The following is a 22,841-nucleotide window of genomic DNA, read 5'->3' on the forward strand; positions in this document are numbered from 1 at the left end:
TCCAGAGGATTGTTGAGAAAGTGGATGGGGGGGTTTTGTAAACGGTCCTTTCGAAGAGACATAGTGAGAGTGTGAGATTTGTCTGGATTGAAAGACATGTTCCACGTGTTGGACCAGTTTGTGATTTTATCCAGATCTGCAGTGAGCGAAGAAGCTGCTGCTTTTACCAGAAGGGGGTTGTTGGCGGACCTTGCATCCCTGATGGACACGCTGCGATGTTGGTTATCACTGGCAGTGTTTTCGTGCTTTTATTGACTTGGCCCTCGAGAATATGCCCTAGTTCTGCTTTGGTGTTCTTCCGTGGAGCTCCATCTTCATGAAAGATAGATGTCGGAACAGACGTAATGGGATAGCTCAGGACGTGCTTCATGTTCAGGTCAGGGCGGACTTGAGTCGATAGCAAAGCACGGCAGAAAACCATTTCCGGGTTGATTGCAACCAATGCTTTCTGACCCAAAATCAGGATTTTTGTTTTCTTTTTGGAAATCGAAAACGTTTTGAGTTTGGATTTTGGGATTGGCTGGTACATGCTTTTCTGCCCCCCAGTGCAAAGAGTTTCTGTGATATACTCTTCCATCTGTCTTTTTCCCAGGTCATGGACAGACAACAAGGATTTCTGAATATCCTTAGAAGCGATGACACCACTTGATATATCCACAAGATGTTCATCTGGGTGATTAGTGGTCCGGAACGGATGTCATATTGTCTTCGACATGACAAATCAATCGCTGTACATGTTGTTCATCACGGTTCAGAGCTGCAGGGCGCATTTGTTCATGACCCAAAACATGTCGTCCTTGTGGATGGTCCCACTTCTGGATCGTATGGCAGATGCATATTCTCCCAAGCTTTGTCATGTGATTGTCCACCGAAGTCGTGCAGACTCCTTTCTCGTTAGGCCAACAATGCCACCGCTGCTCTTAGCATCCCGAATGTCATGGGATGATTCAACGCCCATATCGATTCAACGCCCATATCGCTCCATACACCATTAAAAGTGCCTGCTGCTCGTCGTATCGCAAACTTGCCTTCTTGGAAAGCTTCATGGACATCAGCTGGTAGTTCCGTCATATCCAACAGGTAGATGGGAGTCCACCTTGAATAATTTGTTCGGTCGGTTGCGAACAAATATGGCGTCATGTCTAGAACTGTGGACAGATGCAGACACCAGTCTCCTTCTCGTTCAGCTCTTATGTTCCTTAGCAAGATTTGGATTGTGTCCAGGTACATCATCCAAAATTGGAACGTTGGTGATCTTGCATACCCAATTCTCTGAAATCTGTCAGTCGTGGGAGTAGATGGTCTGATACATCTTTGTTCAGGGTTTGAACGTTTTCTGTAAGGTCAAACTTCCCAGCCTGTTCGAGTTCACCTTATTTTGTCTTCAGCTGATCCCATACGGGTGTTAGTAAAGGACTGCTGCCCTTCGTGTCTACCCAACTGAAGAACTCCTTTAGTAGCAATTGCATCATTGCCTCATACACGAGTGTGAGTCCTCAGACTGAGCAGTGGAATTGTTTATCCATAAGCATCATGTCCACTGTCCCTTCTGCATACGAAGTGTGTTCAAAAAGTATCCAACCTTAACTTTTCGTGCGTAAACAAATGAAGCTAGGGAGGCGTGGTTTAGTGCACCTATGTAGGCGCTCCTAATCCGTATGCGTGAATATTTTCCTGCCTGCAGAAGCTGTCAGTCGCCGACAGACCGCCGATGAGTGAGGAAGTGGAAGTGAGCACCGTCGGATTTTCGTTTTTGACAAAATGACGGATCACTGTGGTCTCATCCGCAGTGATCACTGTGTTGAAGAAGTTGGGATCGCTGTTCACAGTCTCCAGCATGTCCTGTGTGCTCTCCAAATGGAGTTGCTTCTGCTCGATAGTTAGCAGCTTTGGCACGAACTTCGATGAGATTTTCCTTAAGCCCAAATCCTCAGCCACAATGGAATGAACGGATCCAATGCTGACGCCCGCCTCATCTTCAAGTTCTCTGATCGTGATTCGACGATCCTGCATCGGCAGGGTCCTCACTTGGTCAATGACGATCTCATTTCGGGATGTTGAGGGCCTACCAGAACGTGCTTCACTTTCCACTGATGTGCGACCATCTTTGAAGCGGTTGTACCACTCTTTTATCTGTGTGGTGCCCATTACTTCGTTCCTGAAGGCCTGTTGAACCTTGCGGATCGTTTCCACTTGGGAATCGCCAAGCTTTACACAAAATTTGATGCAGTAGCGTTGTTCAAGTTTTTCCGTCATTTTGTCAAAAACGAAAATCTGACGGCGCTCACTTACACTTCCTCACTCATCGGCGGTCTGTCGGCGACTGACAGCTTCTGCAGGCGTGAAAATATTCACCCATACGGATTAGGATCGCCTGCATACGTGCACAAAAACCACGCCTCCCTCGCTTCATTTGTTTACGCACGAAAAATTAAGGTTGGATACTTTTTGAACACACCTCGTATATTCCACTCTCCACCAGCAAATCCTTGAGGCCAGCATCCACGAAGAGCTTCCCAATAGCACCGATGAAGCAACATACAGTGTGGAAACCTACAAGTCGCAGCGCCGTGTGCTAAAACTCAAGACCTTTGCTCCACTTAACTTGTTGTGCCACGGCATAGAGCTGCTGATCCATGGTCTGGACCGAATCTTGTTGTCCCATTTTCTCTGAAAGCTGCTTGCATCGCACCATGGTAGTGTATACGGTTTTAGGGTCCGCTGGCTCTGCATCGATTACCGGGGCATATACTGCAACTGTCTTAGTTTCTTTGCATCGTGACTGGTGATACCATAGAGTTGAAGCCCACCCAAAACGGCGTGTTCTGTTTCGCTGGAATATGCAAGTCATCTATAAATTACAGCATTAAACGTGATGATATGCGCAGAAGTACCCATGAAAGGTCTCGAACATCTGCTGGTCCATCTGTGCTCCGAAGGGTGTTGATCTGAGTCAATGCATTGGCCACACGTGGTCGTTCAGGACGTTGTCATAATGCAGTGTGTTCCTTAAGGCCCAGTCACACCTTGACGTTTTAGCCAGCTTATGCCGATTTTTGGAAAATTTGTCTAAAACGCTGGTACACGTCGAATACGTTATGGGGAAGTTTTGATAACATTGAGAGCACGCTGAAAAACACTGCCATACGTCGTAGTACGCTGGCTTTAAACGTTGTACTTTTAGGTTGTCCTCAAAATTTCCATGCTTGAAATTTTAAGACTTATGCCAGCGTATGACTCACACGTTCCGCTTAACGCTGGCCATTAGTTGAAGGCACGTCACGCGATCGTTGACACACATCGACACACGTTACTTGTGAGTTACTCATAAGTCGAAACACGTCGAGGTAATGTTTAGCGTACCCGAAACATTTCTAACCTATGAGTTGCATGTTGTACCCACGTTACGCGATCGGTGACACACATCGACACGCGTTACTTGTAAGGTGCTCATAAGTCAAAACACATCAAGGTAATGGTTGGCGTCAGTGTTCCAGACTCCCTGGTTTTATTTTATTTTATTTTTTTTTCTTCCTTCCTTTGTTATGATGGTGATTTTGACACTTGGATTTCTAGTGCGGTTATAATATAATATAATTAAAAGGCTGCCGCTCAACGATTTAAATCACAACCGCACTGTACACTGAACACCGTCATACCGAAGAAAAAAAACAAAAAAAAAACGGGAGTCTGGAACACTGACGCTAACCATTACCTTGACGTGTTTCGACTTATGAGCACCTTACAAGTAACGTGTGTCTGTGTGTCAACGATCGCATATCGTGCGTACAACTTATTCCCATCGCATGCGGAGCGTGTCATACGGCAAGTACAGCGTAAAATTTTCAACATGTTCAAAATTACAAGACGTACTCCATTTAATACGACGTATGATAGCGTACTTTAGCGTTATATTCACGCATACCAAACTTACCCATACGGTATTCGACGTGCGTCAGCGTTTTAGACGCATTTTTCAGAGGTCGGCATACGCTGGCAAGATCGCCAAGGTGTGACTGCGATGTTGACACTTCCATTTCTGCGGCGGTTATGATTTGAATCGTTGTGCGGCAGCCTTTTCATAACCTACGCCACATCATCGTCGGTGATGCGTGCAGCGCGCTATGCATAAGTTAGACTATCGTTGGGCATAGGTTGTGAAGGCTGACAACAGGTTCAGCATTCTTCGGTATAAGTTATCGAAAACACAACGAAACGTTCTGTGTCCGTTACCAATACGGTATGCATAAGACCAAGTCGTTATGAATACGTCCGAATCTTTAAAAAAAAACATCAAAAGTTCAACGTAAGCCAGCGTTTTACATACATTTTAATACGTTGCCATTGTTGGCTAAAACGTCAAGGTGTGACTGGGCCTTTAGAACTATGGCATTTTCTTGTGACAAAGTTAGTGACTTGTTCTTACCGAGCTTAATTCTTCTGACAAAGCCATGATCAACCCCAGACACATTAGTGTCTTGTTCCTGGAAAATCACACGAGCCATGGAATTGCTTGTCTAGGTCCTGTTCGGACACGGTGAAGTTTATCACGTTTCCTGGAATGGCAGATGAAACAGGTTGACCAATCAGTCATCTTGTGGGTATTTACTCGCATGTGTTTAGGCTCCACAATCTTTGGTTTTTCCTGTGATGCATGTTCTGAGAAGAAGGATAAGTTCCTCTTACTGGTGTAAGACTGATAGCAACTGCGGTGGTAGAATATAGACATATCCGTTCCTCCCTTACGTGACTCCAAACACTGGCCAATTTCATCGTTCCGTATTTGTGAAGATGACTTCATGGCTTCCAAACCCGTGCTCCCAGCTTTGCTGACCTTCTCATTTGACGAATTCTGACATATGATGCATGTATCCCATTCTGTCGACAACCTTCGCTTCTTTTTTGGAAACTGTAACTTCAATGGACTCGATCCCGGTTTATCTGGACACCGTTCAGCCATGTTGGAGTCCTATAATAAAGAGAAATTGAAAATTCCGTTAAATGATTAACAAGAGACCACTTTTAAGCATTATTGCATAGTGGGTAGAGCATTTATGATTTGTCCATACAATTGGCATTGGCGTTCTACAACCCTGGAAGAGAAGGAATTGAATAAAAAATAGATATACTGTATTAGGTTTAACTAATTTCTTAGCGATAGACTTTCAGTAGTGTCCATTTTTGCACAACCATGCAGGACAAACTCGGTGCATGGATGAGAGCGATGGTGAGGATGATAATCATGTAATCACGTTTTATCATATCTTCTTTAATATTGTAAATGATGACTACTGAACATAGCAATGTCAACATCCGTTTTGAAAAATCGCCTTCTCTGATATTTTCCTTGTGGCGGTCCTAAAAATTTAGAATATGATCGTATTTTGTCAATAAAGGCATATACATTTACATATAATGATGTGGTTATGATACTACATTATTCTCCTGTCCAATCGACACATTTCAATACCAAACGTGTAGGAAGAGGGCTCTTTGTCTTGTAGTTTATGGGAAATTGTGATTTTCTGAAATGATGCAAATATTCAGACGGGTGTATCCTTCAAATGTGAATATTTCATGGACCCGCACACCAAAATATGAGGACAACAGGACTAAATGTGTTACTGAGATCACCATCTTTCATATGAGACCTGTTGTTGCTTTATGTCAAGCCAGTTGATTAAACTCCTAAAATATTGCCCTTTATCGAGGTTTACCGCTGGCCTATTATCAGCAGTTGCCAAGATTGAGAGATCTGTCAGGTTGGAGTGGAGACCTCGGATGTCTGATATCCACACATTTAGGGACATGTGAGGCGGCACTGTTGGCAGGGTACAGGAATGTGGAGAAAGTGGTGAGGTGAGAGAGAATCGGGGATGTTCATAGGGGGTGTAGCGAGGGGCAACTTTGGAGAGAGTGGGGCGAGGGGGGAAGTTTGGAGAGGAGAGTTTGGAGATCCGAATCCGGATCCGACAACGAGGATAGGGCTCAAAAACGAGATATAGCATGATATTTCAAAAATGTATTGGGCCAGATATGTTCTTGCGGGTCAGGCATTACGGGGCGGAGGTGTGCACTCTACCGAGTGCCCTTTTAGTTTCATAATGGATTCGGTGAAGCATTTTAATTACTTTTGCAAGTGTCCGTGGTGACATTTTACTCAGCAGGTGTCAGATGTGGTGAAACATTTTAATTGTGTAACTCGCAGGGGTGGGGAGGGAAACATCTTCGGCAGCTTGTAATAGATGCGGCGCAGTGTCTTCATAGCGGAATGGTGGAACAAGCCACACAGCTCGGTTACAACCTACCTGGTGTAAGATATGTTTTAGAACTGTTACGTACGTGGCTCGTGGAAGATGTTTTCCCGTCCTGCACTATACCACTGCAATGTCTATACATACAGCTCGCTTATAGCGTGGCTTGTGGAAGCTATGTTTTGGAACTCTTTTATGTACGCGGCTCGTGGAATTTTTTTTTTAGTCCTTGAAAAACTGCGAATATGCAAAGCAAAGGGCCGTGGATTTCGAAGCAGGTCGTATTTTGTAAACCGTCAATACGTGGGGTCCGACGGTACACCATAACAAGGTATAGTTAAACATGGAAAATTGGATGAAAACACAACAAACAACACAGGGACGAAACAACATCATAACGATGCGACAATCTGGTCTGGAAAACCTAGCTCTGATTAACTGAAAGAAGGCACTGCCCAAGCCGTCCGACATGCTCACACCCGGAACCGCAAGTCACTTCCATAACTGCTGATAACTCCCCATAACTGGTGTGCTATTTTCCTCTGCTAATTGTTAAAGCAGAAAAAGTAGCTGCTCTACTGCTTTTGAGATCTTTTCCACTTTTGTATCATCTGCATGTTTAAGTGATCATCGAGAAATATCTTTTACACTTAACTGTTTTTATGACCACAGCCCATCAGTCGACACAGTCACTGTCTCCAAGATTGACTCTGAAGACAGGCCATCCTTACCATCTTTTCCCATAAAATTGTGGAAACAAGGTCAGGGATGTGTGTCAGTGTCCATTATATGTACGTACAATATAATCTGGATTATTAGCGTATGCGTGCATGTAAGTGCACACAGGCCTTTATATTTTATTTCTCCATTAAAAATAAGCGCATATCAAAACGTCACGATCAGGCTTTGAAAAATGAAAATATCAAATCAAACATGACAGCATTTCGTGTTTTATTAGCACATCAACCTTCAGTCCGAATTTCTTACACGTCTGCTACTGGTACTTGCAAGAGTTGGACATTCAAAGCAAGGTTTTATTTTTAATTTAATTTTTCATCATTTACAAAGTGTCATAAAAGGGTGTTTTACGACCCTTTATGATAAATGGTCGTAAAGCAAAGCTTTTAATTACAATCAAAACTGTCACACCAGTGAAGCGTCGATCATACACCTGTGAAAAGATTGAGATTAATACGTTTTACAACTCTTGTAAAAAACAGGTTTAGACGTGTAAGAAATTCGGACTTAACACGAGGACTTTGATGTGAATGGTGAAGAATGAGGAAATAATTGTTTAGAGTGCGAAAGGTTCGAAGAAGATAGGAAGTGGAAGACAGGCCTTTCACCCAGACATGGAAAACACTTGTTGTGGAGTTTAAACTGATATGTGCTCGAGGACTGAAAATAAGCGCATATGTCAGGCTTTTTGAATATAAGCACATTCAGTATGTGTTCCATAACCCTTCGTTCAAATGACCTTAAAGAATTGGGTGTGAATTTAGCTACGGGCACACTCTTTCCATGCATGAGATCGTTCAATATGAATTCGCGGGAGGATCGACTCAAGAACCACAAAACCACACAATAATTGAAGCAGGTTTAATAAAGAATGAATAGGGATGGAGAAGACACTTTTATCTCTAACTCTGAATCTGATTAACCCATATATGTGGAAGCCAACCAATCGGTGCGCGATTGGCCAAGTGATCTCATGCACCACAAAGTCCCCATTGGCCATTATCTTTTGAGATAAATGTTCAGAGTTCACGTCCCATTGTCCAAAACTTCTATGGACCAGCCATTGCATGCACAACTGGCTGTGACGTCTCACATATAGTATAATGTGGAATGATTTAGTTGGTCAAACCACAACTCCACACTGGAGTGAATGCTGAGAAGAAGTGATGGTTGGGGGGGGGGGGTGTAAAGACCTTTAAGATGGCACGTTTAATCGGGAATCCACACACGGATTGAGGGAATGACGAGGTGCAACTAAATATTCATACTCTGGTGAGTTTTTAAATGGGGTAATTCACAAAGACAGCTCATCTAAACGCACGTTACGAGATAGCTAGTCAATCTAATTTAATGATCCCCTTGCCGTGTGTGTGTGTGTGTGTGTGTGTGTGTGTGTGTGTGTGTGTGTGTGTGTGTGTGTGTGTGTGTGTGTGTGTGTGTGTGTGTGTGTGTGTGTGTGTGTGTGTGTGTGTGTGTGTGTGTGTGTGTGTGTGTGTGTGTGTGTGTGTGTGTGTGTCCACATAGTTTTGTGTGGAGTGTGTACACACACGCACACTTTTTTAACCATCGATATTGAAACTTTGGATTTTATTTTTAATCATTCTTTCAGATGGATTGTCATGTAAAACCATCACTTCAGAAGATGTCAAGGAAAAGACCTTTGAAGATCTTCCTTTTGGACAATCAGGTGCAACTGCATATTTAAGAATTCATGTTCAATCATTTGGAGAAATTCCACCTGTTTAAACAAAACAAAAACATACTTGTCTTGAAAATCAATTGACGTTTTGTTGTTCAAAGGAAGTGGGAATGAGTGACATTGAAGGAAGTTTAAATGACATGGTTTTGGATAATGGCAAGAAGACTGTGGTAGTGGTATATGTAAGGGCAAATAGGAACATTTACTTGGAGGATTTGAAAAATAGGTACAGGTAATTGAACAACCAACTGAAAGCAAAGGGTTGTGAGGTATTCAACCATCTATTGGGACCATACTCTGTCCAGAGCGCCGGTGCTGCTGAAGCAGTCTCCTGGGCTATCTGGCACATTCCTGGACGGGTCACCACTCCGACACAGGATACTCGAATGGCTCAATCATCCCAGCAAGCTGGTACTCATTTTGCCGACCTCGAAAGGATGACAGGCTGAGTCAACCCCACCTGGTATTCAACGGCCGAGTGGGATTTGAACTCGTGACCCTAGGATCCCAAGCCCACCACTCTAACCATAAAGCCAGCACCAGGCATTGTGAGGTATCGTTCTCTGGTATTCCTCCAAAAATAGGAAAGTGGATTTAATTTGGGCAGAGTGATCGATGTTAACCTATGGTTGGAAGAACGGTGCAACCAAAAGGAGGTGGAAAAAGCTGGGTAAAAGTATTGTATCGAAAAAAACGGGTTGATATTAAGGATGGACTTAATCGAGGTATCTGTGTGGATGAAGATTATAGATGGCGAGAACAGTAAAGTACTCATGGGATGCTTTTATCATGATGAATACGTGACTTTCAAAATGATGTATGAATGCTAACAAGGCCTTTCGCGTATGCACTGTGTGTGCACGCGTGTTTTCAGTGACCCATTTCTGCTCGTCGAGGTAATTCTATCTTGCCATTGCGAGGGTGAAATTTCAGGGAAATAGTCTTTTTAACACAATGTTCAGCATTTAAACTAAAGAGTGGCAATTTCAAAATGGTTAACCATAATTGCTGCGATCCTGTATGCAAATTGGTCTCATGAAAATATGAGAAATATCCGTAGATGAGACTGAGAGGTGTTGAGTTTATATAATTTCCTGTAAATACAAGCGAGTGGTGGCAGCGGATAATGAATAAAAAAGACACACACACGGACGCTTCTACTTTTAGCAATAGATGCAACAATCTCGTATAATTTATTTTGTGGCTCCGGAACCAAACAAACATTATATTTTAACAGCTCCCACAGCTTAGCCCCCTTCCACTTCCCAACATGATTAATAGTACATATCATTTTAAACTTACCCTGTACATTCACAAGCCCCAGATATGTCTTTCCCATCAGTGTTCAGAAGCACCCAAAGCAGATGTTGTGTCTGCCTCAAGGAAAGTCTACTTGATACATTCAGCTCCCATGTAAATATAGCTGGCACAAGCTTTGTGTATTCTCACGTCGCAAAGATGTCCTTTGCCGTCGAGTTGGTTACAATTACTTAGTAATGACGCACGGCATCGTCTTTCCAATTACAGACGTCCATTAAATAAATCACCAAGCCTGCCATGCTCACAGGAGGCACTCCCACAAGATTCAAAGTCCATTCACTGGTAGCAATCCGTCGGGGGTTTGTGCAGCACACGCCCATCCACTCGGGCCTTTCACTGGTCCACATGGTCGGGAGTTTGCAGTACAAGCAACTGCCCATTCGGCGAGCTGAGAAAGTTCTCCAAGTCTTTCGTTGTGCAGAGGTAAAACCCTTTCTCTCAGGTACTTTTCTAAGCATTTTGGCTTCTTTTAGAAGCTTTGTGGGCCATTCCAAGTAGCAATCCCTATCTCACACGCATGATGCACATTATGGTGCCCTGAACTCTGCTGTTTCTAGTGGTTTCTGCACATGTGCACCAAGCATTCTGGGGTGGATTATATCATTTTGAAAGTTGCTTATTCAGAAAGGCATGTAGTCAGGAAGGGTATTAATTTGCCAGGGTTAAATGATATCCATAAACAGGAAATGGGCAGAGCAAATGAGGAATTTTATATATGTTCAGGATTGTTTTTAAAGCCAGTTTGTAGATAAGTTTTCCAGAGGGAGTGCAGTATTAGACGTCTTTTTAGGTAATGATCTGAGTACAGTGGAGGTATTTCGGGACTGGTGACCATCGTAGTGTGTGAAAGGATTCTGATAAGAGTTTGGGATAGTACAGTAAAGCTATTAGATTTTGGGAAGGCAAACTTTGAGGGTAGGAGTGATGAGTTCTGTGCATGATTGGGACACACTAACAGGATGGAAATCAGTATGAGAGAAATGGATGACAATGAAGGAGAAAATGTGTCGTGTACCGAGGAAGAAAATTTCAGTGTAAAGCTGGAGGCAGAAAGAGACCAGGGTGGTTTGGCAAAGAGATAAGGAATGCTGTTATGGATAAGCAGAAGGCATTTATTAGGTACAAAATAATGGGACTGAAATCAGACTTGTCAGTTTGGAGTAAACAGGGGCCAGTTAAAGAAAGAAAATAAGGCAAGCCAAAAGAGACCAATGAGAAGGATATGGCCAAGAATACAAAGTATCCTATCAGGGCAGTTCAAATTACATATGGGATAAAGAACAGGTTAAGACAAGTGTGTGCCCATTGAGGGATAGCACAAGGATATTCATTGGTGATGAAAGTAGCCTGATGTTGGCTTAGTGGTTAGGGTGGCTGCTTTGGAATCCTAAGGTCCTGAGTTCAAGCCCTGTTGGCTGCTGAATTAACACCAGGTCGGGTCGACTCAGCTTGTCATCCCTCTGAGGTCAGTGAAATGAGTACCAGTGTACTGGTAGAGGGGCACAACATCAGCGGCACAGCTGCGCTCCAAGAAATTGTAGCTACCTGGTAGCCAAGCTGCTATATGCAAGAACAGAAGAGGTGATGAAAGTAAGCCTGGTGTTGGCTTAGCTGTTAGGGTGGCTGGCTGGCTCGGGATCTCAGGGTCCTGAGTTGGAGCCCCTGTCGGCTGTTGAATTAACACCAGGTGGGGTTGACTCAGCTTGTCATCCTTCTGAAGTTGGTGAAATGAGTACCAGTGTACTCATTTCACCTATTACTGGTAATATGCCCCTATTACCTATGCAATGCCCCTATTACTGGTAATAGGGGCATTGCATAATCGGCACAGCTGCACCCTCAGCCAATGATACTGCCTGCAGCCGTGTGCTGCATTCAGAGGAGGAGGAGGCGGAGGTGATGAAAGTCGGATGGCAATTTTTACTATACCTCAGTTCTTTTGTTTTGACCTTTACATAAATAAGTATCAGTAGGACTCAGGAGAAATAGCGGCTGATGAGAAAGTCTATCTTTGAGGTGAAGAAGGCCTTTTACAAGAGTTCCTTGTCGAAGTAAATATATTGCAAATAAAGGGAAGTGCCAGATAATATGTATCTGAGAGTATTGAGGAAGTGGAAGAGCAGATGAGCATGATGTTCGACAATATTTTAACACTTTTTTGGGTTTTATTCACATTGGAGATAAATTGTACTAGCGATACCCGTGCACATACACGGGATAGCAGTACAACATAGCTGGTAGCAGACGACAGACCGTACACGGGGAATGACAAAAATACGCATTGTGCAAAATGCAAGTGGTACTATGGAACGCCAAGACTTCCCAAACATTGTCGGCATGTCCGCTAAGTGCTACAGCAATTTCATAGGGATCGTGTGACGGCGAGCCGAGTTTTTAGTGTGCAAGCTTGGTATTATAATAGAGATATCAAAAGAGGTTGGATTAACACTCCAGGAATTTAGTGAGGCATCACTGACAATATTATGTGCGGTTTTGGTTGCTACAGCCAAGGAAGGATATAGATACCAGAGGTAGGGAAGAGCGTAAGAGTAACTTAATTGACGTCTGGGCTTGGTGTACATTAAGTTAGGAGAAGTGATTGTAAGAGACAGGACTTTTGACATTAGAAAGGAGGCCATTACAAGGTGATTTTATGGAAGATTTTATGATAATGGAGGGTATAAATACAAGCCGGTAGGCGGACATGGGTAGTCGCCTACCCAATAGAACCTGATGCGATGGGCCCGTTCGATGGGGGAATGACCTGAGGATTAAGCACAAGAAAATTCATGATTCTAGCTTCAAGAGTTAATGCAGATTGTTTTTTCGTTAAAATACCCCCACATTTAGAGGTTTTTTGGCCATTGCTAGGCAACGGAGGGTCCATAGCAACGGTTCTTTCTCACACATAACTAGGACATACCATGAACCTACCATACCAGTTTCATGTATATCTGACTCATGGTCTCTGAGGTATAACGAACTTCGTTTTTTTTATTGTTTTCGACCAGGGTTCATTCAAAGTATATCTTCTCCGACAGTTTTCATAGGATTTGGCTGGAAACTTTTGACAATATGGCTGAATGTACTGCCCACAGTCGCTCGTGGCCCGATTGTTGATTTTCTAAAAAATTAAATTTTTTATGATTTTTCAAAAATTTCAAAGTCCCGTTTCTCGGCAACGGTGGTGTCCATAGCAACGGTTCTCATTTGCACACAACTAGGTCATGGTATGAACCTACCAACCAAGTTTCATCGAAATCGCCATTGTATTAACGGAGCACTGGACCGAACAGACAGACAGACAGACAGACAAACATATCGACGGAAAAACTGATAATAAGGGTAGAACAAATTTCAAGAATTTTTTTTTTTTTAAATTCTTTTCTTTTTTCGACTGGATCGACTACCCAATAAACAGGACAGTTTTGGGTTTTTTTTTTTTTTTACTAAAATGGACAGTGACAACACTGGAGTGCATAGTTGGAAAGAGGAACTTGAGAAGAGTTATGAAAGCAAGACAGGAGTATTTTACCCAGTTGTTACCTATGTCATTGGAGGTGGACAGAGGTTATGTTTTCACCCATATGTTTATCCGTCTGTGAGCTGGATAACTCAAAGTTGTGGATGGATTCGGGCGAAACCTGGTGGACAGGTTGGCTGTGTGACAAAGTTGAATTTATAATTTTGGTGAAGATCCGTTTCCGGAGAGAATAATTTTTTGAGTGATTCTTCACCATTGAGAGATGGGGCCAAAAACTGTGTATTTGACGATATTTCAAAAAAGTATGAACGGAATCGGCTGAAACTTGGTGGATATTCTGGGTGTGTGACAAGGATGAATTGTTTGGATTTTGGTGAAGATCCGGATCCAGATATGAGAATTTTTTTTATTTTTAAAATGATTCTTCACCATTCATAGATCAAATGCCTTCAGAAAGTATTCACACCTCTCGACATTTGTCACATTTTGTTGTGTAACAGCCTAAATTTGGAATGGATTAAAATTAAAAAAAATTGGCACTGATTTTCACAAAATACCCCACAATGACAAAGTAAAAACATGTTTTTTGAAATTTTACAATTGAATTAAAAATGAAAAGCTGAAATGTCTTGCTTCAATAAGTATTCAACCCCTGGAGTCAATACTTTCGAGAAGCCTGGGCTTTGTGCTTTGGCTGGGCCACTCAAGGACTTTCACGTTCTTGTTCGGAAGCCATTCCAGTGTTGCTTTTGCTGTATGCTTGGGGTCATTGTCCTGTTGGAACATAAATCTTTGCCGCAGTCTGAGGTATTTTGCACTCTTTATCAGGTTCTCAAGGATTTGTGTGTATTTGATTCCATTCATGGTTCCCTCTATCTTTACAAGTCTCCCAGTCCCTGCGGCTGAAAAGCATCCCCATAGCAAGGTGCTGCCACCACCATGCCTCACGGTAAGGATGGTGTTAGATGGGTGATGAGCTGTGCTCAGTTTCTGCCAGATGTAGCATTTTGCATTAAGGCCGAAGAGTTCCATTTTTGTCTCATCAGACCACAGAAAATTTTGTTTCATGCTCTCGGTCTTTCATGGACCATTTTGCAAACTCCAGGCTTGCTGTCATGTGCCTTTTTCTCAGAAGTGGCTTCTGTATGGCCACTCTCCCATAAAGCCTCGATTTGTGAAGTGCTTCAGAGACTGTTGTTCTTCCAGCAGGTTCTCCCATCTTAGCCAAACAACTCTGTAGTTCTGTCAGAATAGTCCTTGGGTTCTTGGTCACTTCCCTGACCAAGGTTCTTCTTGCCCAGTTTAGTCGGACGGCCAGCTCGAGAAAGAGTCTGGGTAATTCCATATTCTTTCCATTTCCTAATATTGTAGCTCACTGTGCTCTTGGGAACTTTCAACACTCTAGAAATTGTTTTATATCCTTCACCAGATCTATGCCTCCTCACAATTCTATCTCGGAGTTCTATGGACAGTCCCTTGGATTTCATGGTGGAGTTTCTGCTCTGACATGCACGTTCAACTGTGGGACCTCATATAGAAAGGTGTGTTTCTTTCTAAATCATGTCCAATCATTTGAATTGGCGACAGATGGACTCCAATCAAGTTGTCGAGACATCTCAAGGATGATCAAAGGAAATTGGATGCACCTGAGCTCAATTTGGAGTGTCATAGCAAAGGGGTTGAATACTTATTGATGCAAAACATTTCAGCTTTTCATTTCTAATTAATTTGTAAAAAATTCTAAAAACATGTTTTCACTTTATCATTTCATTATATGGTATTTTGTGTACATCAGTGACAAAAAAATTAAATTTAATCCATTTTAAATTCAGGCTGTAACAACAAGATGTAACAAAAGTCGAAGGTTGTGATTACTTTCTGAAGGCACTGTAGGGCCAAAAACAACATACAGTATTGCATGGTTATGTCAAAAAGTTGTGGATGGGTTATGACAGAACTTGGTGGTTGAGTGAGGAAAGTGACACAAACAAGCTGATTATATTTTGATTCAGATCTGGCTGATCAGTGAGATATAAAATGTAAACTGTTCAACCTGGCAGAGGTACACACTCTACTGAGTGTCGTTGTAGTTAATGCATGGAATGTTCTTACAGGGAATTTAATAAGATTATGGACATTGGACAGTTGGTCGGTTTAAAATTGGATGTCAATAAGTACTTGTAGGCAATGGGCACAGAAAGGTACAGGGACATTGGCAGCACAGGTAGCTTAAGACTAGACAGGTCTGAACAGGTTGCGATGCTTGTAAATTGGTGATGGCCAATTGTTTTGTTTGTGTATCATGTAAAGTGGGAATGTATATTTCAATTTTTTTTTTTTGTACTTAGGAAGAGAAAGAAATGGGATGTGGGGGTGGAGGGGAGGGGGGGCAAGAGGGAGTTGGGACAAAAATAAATGGAGGGAGTAGAGGAATCATGTGGTCCTCGGTTGTCAGAAATTTGGAGATGCTATTGGCTCAGTGGCCTCCTCTTGTGTCAGGGTTTCATTGTATATCCTTGTGATGGATGGAGAGACTGCATCATCAAATCATCCTTATATTTTGATGTGCTTCCTTACTTATGATCTCACAATTGTTGGCACAAGATCGTGAAAGTATTGACTTTGAGCTCACAAAGTAAATTCCGCTTAAAAGTAACCATAATAAGTTATCTGCACCCGATCCAGCTTTGCTCACTGAAGCCTTCTCTGGTGATGCATTGCCTGATATGTAGATTCAGGAATAAGGTCCAATGGGGCTCATACACCTAAGGCAAAACTAAACCTGTAAAGATCCAAGGAACTTGCAGTTTGCCTTTCTAAAAGCAGTCTTTAAATGTGGTTGACAAATCAGATGCTTGATTGTTCATGGTTCTCTCGACTTAAAGAGAGATTTGCCTTGGTTTCAAAGAAACCGATGATAAATTAAATAATGGCAGAAGTGATGTGACTTTAGAACAAAATGTCCTGCTTGAACACCTTGCAGCTCGTGAAATAGCATGTAATTCAATGCTGTCAGTGGTGGATTGTTTTGAAGAGGAAAATTGCAGTTGTGCAAACGGTTGTCAGAAAGTACGCCTAAGTTACGTGAATGTTGTTATAGATTCTCCACATCTCAGAAAATGTGATAACTACATCCAAGAGCATTTCCCTGGGCTGAGTGGTTTGTTTCAAACCATGGACGAAGAATTGCAAACGAGAACACCATTACATTCCACACAATTGTGCAATGAAAACAGCCGGGGTTTGTTTGAGTGTGCTTCCCTCGAGCAAAACGGAACCACACTGGTGGAAAATGATGCCGATGTTCCACGTCATTTGCTTGACAACAATATGAACTGTGCAAATAAGCTTTTGTCAAGCATGAAAGAAAACGACGATGAAGGTGTGCTACAAGCAACGAGAGCAGATTTGAGACACATAGATGCGCAATATGTTGAGCAAGAGGATGGAGGAGTATTTGGTTGCAAAGTACCTTTGTATGATTATATGGAAGAGACAGGGTTGAAGGAGGAAACCCAAGTGCATAAAATGGACTTTCTTGAGAGTAGCTCTGAATGGGATGCCCCTCTATGTTTGGAGACTTCGCAAAGCCAACTGAAAACCACACACCAACCGCACAACCTCAACAGCCTCGAGACAATGCGTGAAGCCCAGATCGATATTCCGAATGGTTGGTATGAAACACATCTGAATTGCGTGTTAAACGCTGATCAGCAATGCATTTGAAGGCGTGCATCATTCTGCCGACAATGTGTTGTGCATCATATGTGAATATCCTTGCGGATTGCTCGCTTTGAATGGCGACCGTTTCACGTCCTCTTTTGTGATGGTGATGTTGGATGGTGAGGTGCTTGGGGTTGTGAAATGGGGTTTGTTGCATGAAGAGACATGATTTTAAACTTTTGCCAAAAAGTAGTTTTCGCAGTTTTAATGTTTTGTTCCCTCCCTTGCTATTTTGATGTTTGAAAGGTGGTTCAACATCAAATGGATTCCAGTTGGCGGCGCTGCACAGTGCCGTTTGGTTTTGCAGATTTTTTATATTTTTATACTGTACATTTGTAAAGTGTCAAGCTTTGCTTACAATTAACTCAAAAGGTTTACCGACTTCAGGAATTTCTTCATGATTTTATAATGAATATGACTGTGAATTAAAAGGGCTTTGAAAAAAATACAAAAAGCAAAGATCTCTGCGTATGGATAGATATTGACCAGACTGGAATAATGGTTAGAATAATCTGTTCCGAGTCTGAGAGGTCGGCGATTCCATGCCAACCCTGGCCAGGTCGTACCAAACTCTTTAAAAATGGTACGTGCTGCTTTCTCACTTTATACCCAGCATTTGGAGGATAGAGCATGGATCAATCCCTTGGGTTGGCATCGCATTGTGGTTGGAATCTCTTTGTGATTGTGGAGAAAAAAAAAGAGACAACACTGCAATATTTTGGTGCCAACACCCAGAATGCTTTGGGTAGTTCTCATTTCCCCCAGGTTTGTCTGAAATCAAGTCTGTTGTTTCATATATTTGTCTGCATGTTTGTACTCTACTGGTCAAAAGTTTTAGAACACCCACATTTTTCAGTTTTTACTGAAATTTAAGCAGTTCAAGTCCAGTGAATAACCTGAAATGGTACAAAGCCAAACGGTAAACTGCCAGAGGTTAAAAAAAGTTTAGGTTACCAAAAACTGAAAAACTAATGTAAATTTCAGAGTTGTTAAAAACGGCCCTTTTCAGGGAACAAGTAATGGGTTAGCAACTGCAGCTGTTCTGCAGCAATGGAAGTAAATTAAGCCTTGAAAGTTGATGCAAACAATTCCTACAGGTGTCCCAACTTTTGTTGATAAGTTACAAACCCTCTGTATAAAAGCAGTTTTGGAACAGACTGTTGCTAAACCCTCTGAAGCATTATTTGGACAATATTTGACTGCAGGAAGTAGTATATTGCAATCATGACAAGAAAAAGACAATTAACAAAGGAAGACAGACAGACCATTCTAATTCTTCAAAGTGTAGGTCTTTCCTTCAGAAAAATTGCAAAGAAGCCAAGGTGTCAGTGAGTACAGTTTCCTACACGATCAAAAGGCACTTGGAAACTGGAGGAAACTCTGACAGGAAGAGGTCTGGCAGACTCAAAGCCACAACACAATCAGAAGACAAGTTTCTGAGAGTCAACAGCTTGTGTGATAGGCGGCTCACAGGACAGCAGCTTCAAGCACAGCTTAACATTGGTCGAAGTAAGGAAGTCTCAGTTTCAACTGTGAAGAGAATACTTTGAGCTGCAGGTTTGACAGGTCGAGTGGCAGTAAGAAAGCCATTGCTAAGATGGCAAAATAAGAAAAAGAGGCTTGCCTGGGCCATGAAGCACTGCCAGTGGACAACTGAAAACTGGATGGTCTGATGGACCGATGAATCAAAATTTGAAATCTTCGGTTCATCACGCAGGGTTTTTGTACGGCGTCGAGTAGGCAAAGGATGGTTTCTCAGTGTGACACCAACTGTCAAAATTGGAGGAGGAAGAGTGATGATCTTGGGCTCTTTTGCTGGATCCAGTCGGCGACTTGCACAGAGTGATTGGCACGCTGAACCAAAAGGGCTACCACAGCATTTTGCAGCGTCATGCAATACCCTCTGGTCTACACCTAGTTGGTCAGGGGTTCATCCTACAGCAAGATAATGACCCAAAACATACCACCAGGCTTTGTCAGAACTACCTTGGAAGAAAAGAGCAAGATGGTAGACTTCAAATCATGGAATCGCCAGCACAGTCTCCAGACTTAAACCCCATCGAGCTGGTTTGGGATGAACTGCACAGAAGGGTGAAAGCAAAGCAACCGACAAGTGCAAAATATTTGTGGGAACTTCTGCAACAGTGTTGAGAAGAACTTTTCAAACAATATTTGATTTCCATTGTAGAAAGAATGCCACGGGTATGTTTGGCTGTTATATCTGCAAAAGGTGGCTACTTTGATGAGTCAAAAATTTAGAATAAATTTTGTTTAACAAAATGGTTCCAGGATTTCTTTTTTTATCTGCAATTTTTTTTTCGATGCTTTAATTTCAGAGTACATTAGGGTGGTCCAAAAACAGCAACAACAACAAAAAAATCTTTTTCAGGTGATGTCTCCACAAGCCTTAAATTATTCCACTATGATTCAGTAACACGCATAAAAAATTTTAAATTGATCGGAGGTGATTTAGAGGTCGCTCCATACGACGACTTTTAGTTTCATGAGTTGGTTAAATTAATGTATGGTCGGGTGCGATTACGGGTACTTATGGATGTCCGAGGTGGAAATGGAGTGCATTTTCGAACTCTATGGGGTCGATTTACTCTAAGAAATGACTGCACCGACATTGAATACACCACCATTTCGAAACTATGACCTAAAACAAGATTTATCATTACTGGAGTTGAGTAACTAATCCTCATTTCGATATTTTCTAATCTATAATTAATTTGTTGCCCGTCTAAACATTTCTTAGAGTAAATCAACCCCACTGAGTTCGAAAATGCAGTTTATTTTCACCTAGGAAGTTCAGAAGTGTACGGATTCGCATCTCACCATACCCTAATTTTTCAATCAATGGAATTACAAACTATTAGAATATTTCGTCTCTATCTATAATTCCAGCAATCTGTGTGTCTGTCTGTCTGTCTGTCTGTCTGTGTCTGTGTCTGTGTCTGTATGCGACCGCCGTTTCTCGACGACCGCCGGTCCGATCTGATTGAAACTTGCCAGGAATATTGCTGGTGACCCACGGATGTGCCTCTTTGAGGTTTGATATCAATCGGACGAGCGGTTCCCAAGTTACAGCCATTTATCTGTCGACCAATGACAAGACACGGTGCTATGACGTCAGGTGCTATGACGTCACGAATGACGTCACAATGAATGTTTATTTATTTATTATAATGGTTTTTTTTTTGCACGATTGATGGTCCGATCTGATTGAAACTTGCCAGGAATATTGCTGGGGACCCGCGGATGTGCCTTTTCAAGGTTTGATATTAATCGGATAAGTGGTTCCCAAGTTACGACCATTTATCTGTCAACCAATGACAAGACACGGTGCTATGACGTCACGAATGACGTCACAATTATTGTTTATTTGTTTATTAATTTTTTTTTTTTTGCACGATTGACGGTCCGATCTGATTGAAACTTGCCAGGAATATTGCTGGGGACCCGCGGATGTGCCTTTTCAAGGTTTGATATTAATTGGATAAGCGGTTCCCAAGTTACGGCCATTTATCTGTCAACCAATGACAAGACACGGTGCTATGACGTCGCAATTAATGTTTATTTATTATTATTATTATTTTTTTGCACGATTGACGTCACAATTCTTCTTGTTTGTTTGTTGTGACGTCACAATCGACGCTGGGGACCTGAGTATGTATCTTTTCAAGGTTTGATATCATTCTTCCGTTTCAGCTGTTTCCCAAGGTTGGAAAGCTGTTTTTTTCCCAAGGTTTAAATTAATTGTTCAATTTATTAATTAATCCCAATGTTTGAATTTTCCCAAGGGAAACAGCTGTTTCCCAAGGGTTTGTATGCTGTTTTTTTCCCAACGTTTGAAATAATTGTTGTGCTTGGTAGACATTTGTGAATACATTTACAGAGAGAGGGGTGAGAGAGGAGGGGCGAGAGAGGGGCGAGAAAGGTGGTGAGAGAGGAGGCGAGAGAGAGGGGGTGTCAATTCAAGAGAGAGAGAGAGAGAGAAGGGGCGAGACTTGGGGGGCGAGAGAGAGGACGTCACAATTGACGCTGGGGACCTGAGTATGTTTCCCAGGTGTTTCCCAAGTTATGGCCATTTATGATACGGTTGGTCCGATCTAATTGAAACAATGCCCCAATCCAGTCATCGTTTACAAGGGCGAAGGAACGAAGCTGCACCTTCGGGCCCGCACTAGTTTACCAAATACCACTATCATCTCCGCCTCTATTGCTGTCTCCACTCCCACTTGAACTTATTTCCAGCTGGCCCAGCATCCAGTGTTTTAGATTCAATGACTCACGAAAAATATTGTTACATCTGGGGGGGGGGGGGGGTGGGTATGCATTCAAAGGGTAATTAGGATATTTAATTAGGCATGCCATGTTGTTGGAGTTGTACCAGGATCTCCATGTAATAAGTAGCAATTCAGTAGTGATAAGTTGTCGAGTAAATGTCCATTTCTTTAAGGGGGAAATGATAATTGTCACGTAATTAGATAGGGAGACGGGTTAGGGTAAGTGTGTATGCGTAAACCCTTTTAGTATTCCCTGTAGGCTTGCCGTGACGTAACAGGACAGTGCTGCGGATGGCTCCGCCCCGTGATCACGATTGGCGGAAGGCGACGGCAGAAGGCCAATAAAAGGGCTCGATTGGAAGTGACGAGGACTCGAGTATAAAAAGGTTCTGTTCAGGAAAAGAAGAGGAGGAAGAGTCATAAAAAGAAAGCGTCTGGTCGAGGCTGTTGGTCTCGGAGCCACTCTCTCGTTGCGCTGGTTCGTTCCTCGATTTGTCGTGTCTCGTGCCTCGTGCCTCACCTCGGTTGGCTCTGGAGTTCTGCTGGCTCGGAGTACGGGAACGAACGGCGGGCGGACCTGCCTCCCTCTCCTGCTCGCATCTTGGCGCCAGAACTGGCTCCCTGGCGGCTGTGAGCGGTCTTGGGCCTACACCAGGAGGTCGACACCACCAGGAACAGCACCACGGTGTCTCCTGCCCCTGACGAGCGCAACGCCAGCTCGTCCGGCGCCAATCCAGTGACTGTTGCGTCGACACCACGGGCAAGCCTGACCACCAGCTACGGTGTGTGTGTGTGTGTGTGTGTGTGTGTGTGTGTGTGTGTGTGTGTGTGTGTGTGTGTGTGTGTGTGTGTGTGTGTGTGTGTGTGTGTGTGTGTGTGTGTGTGTGTGTGTACACCTGGCGACTTAGAGGTTTTGAGATTTGTATATCCATTGGAATTGTTTGTGTTTTCCCCACGCCCGAACCCACACCACCATCTCGTCGAATCGCCCCGGATCCCTCCTCTTGCCGAGTCTTATTATTATTATTTCTGGTTAGAGAAATAAACATTATTAACTCAGTGAAAAGCGACTCATGCCACCTTCCTCGTCCCGTTTGCTGTGGAGCGATTAAAACCGCCATCTTTGCGTTATAAAAAATAAACCGCCTCCAACGTTTCTGCTCATTCTACGTTGGCGGGACTGTTTAAGTCCCGTGGACGTCACATTGGTGTCAGGGTGTTGGATGTTCGAACCCCTCTAAATTATATTTGGTATCGGGAGAATATACCAGGATTAAAATCTCGCCACGAATTGTAATATAAAATTACTACAGAAAAGCGCGCGAGCGTGGGAA

The 22,841-nt window shown here is 42.8% G+C and overlaps 1 protein-coding gene across 12 annotated transcripts in view; it reads left to right on the forward strand.

Moving 5' to 3' along the window:
- The window catches only part of LOC147028592 (protein DBF4 homolog A-like), an 80,213-nt gene extending 58,682 nt beyond the window's left edge, over positions 1-21,531 (forward strand). For all 12 annotated transcript variants that reach the window (XM_085879162.1, XM_085879160.1, XM_085879161.1 and 9 more), the window contains 3 exons: positions 6,927-7,015; positions 8,602-8,679; positions 16,596-21,531. In XM_085879162.1, coding sequence (XP_085735288.1) covers positions 6,927-7,015; positions 8,602-8,679; positions 16,596-17,221 — 793 coding nt within the window. In that variant the 3' untranslated portion in view covers positions 17,222-21,531. The remainder of the gene's footprint in view (positions 1-6,926; positions 7,016-8,601; positions 8,680-16,595) is intronic.
- Positions 21,532-22,841: the final 1,310 nt, after the last annotated feature.

The sequence above is a fragment of the Eptatretus burgeri genome, chromosome 4 (assembly GCF_056783735.1).
Source record: "Eptatretus burgeri isolate ZD-2024b chromosome 4, Ebu_testis_v1, whole genome shotgun sequence".
NCBI classification, from domain to species: domain Eukaryota; kingdom Metazoa; phylum Chordata; class Myxini; order Myxiniformes; family Myxinidae; genus Eptatretus; species Eptatretus burgeri.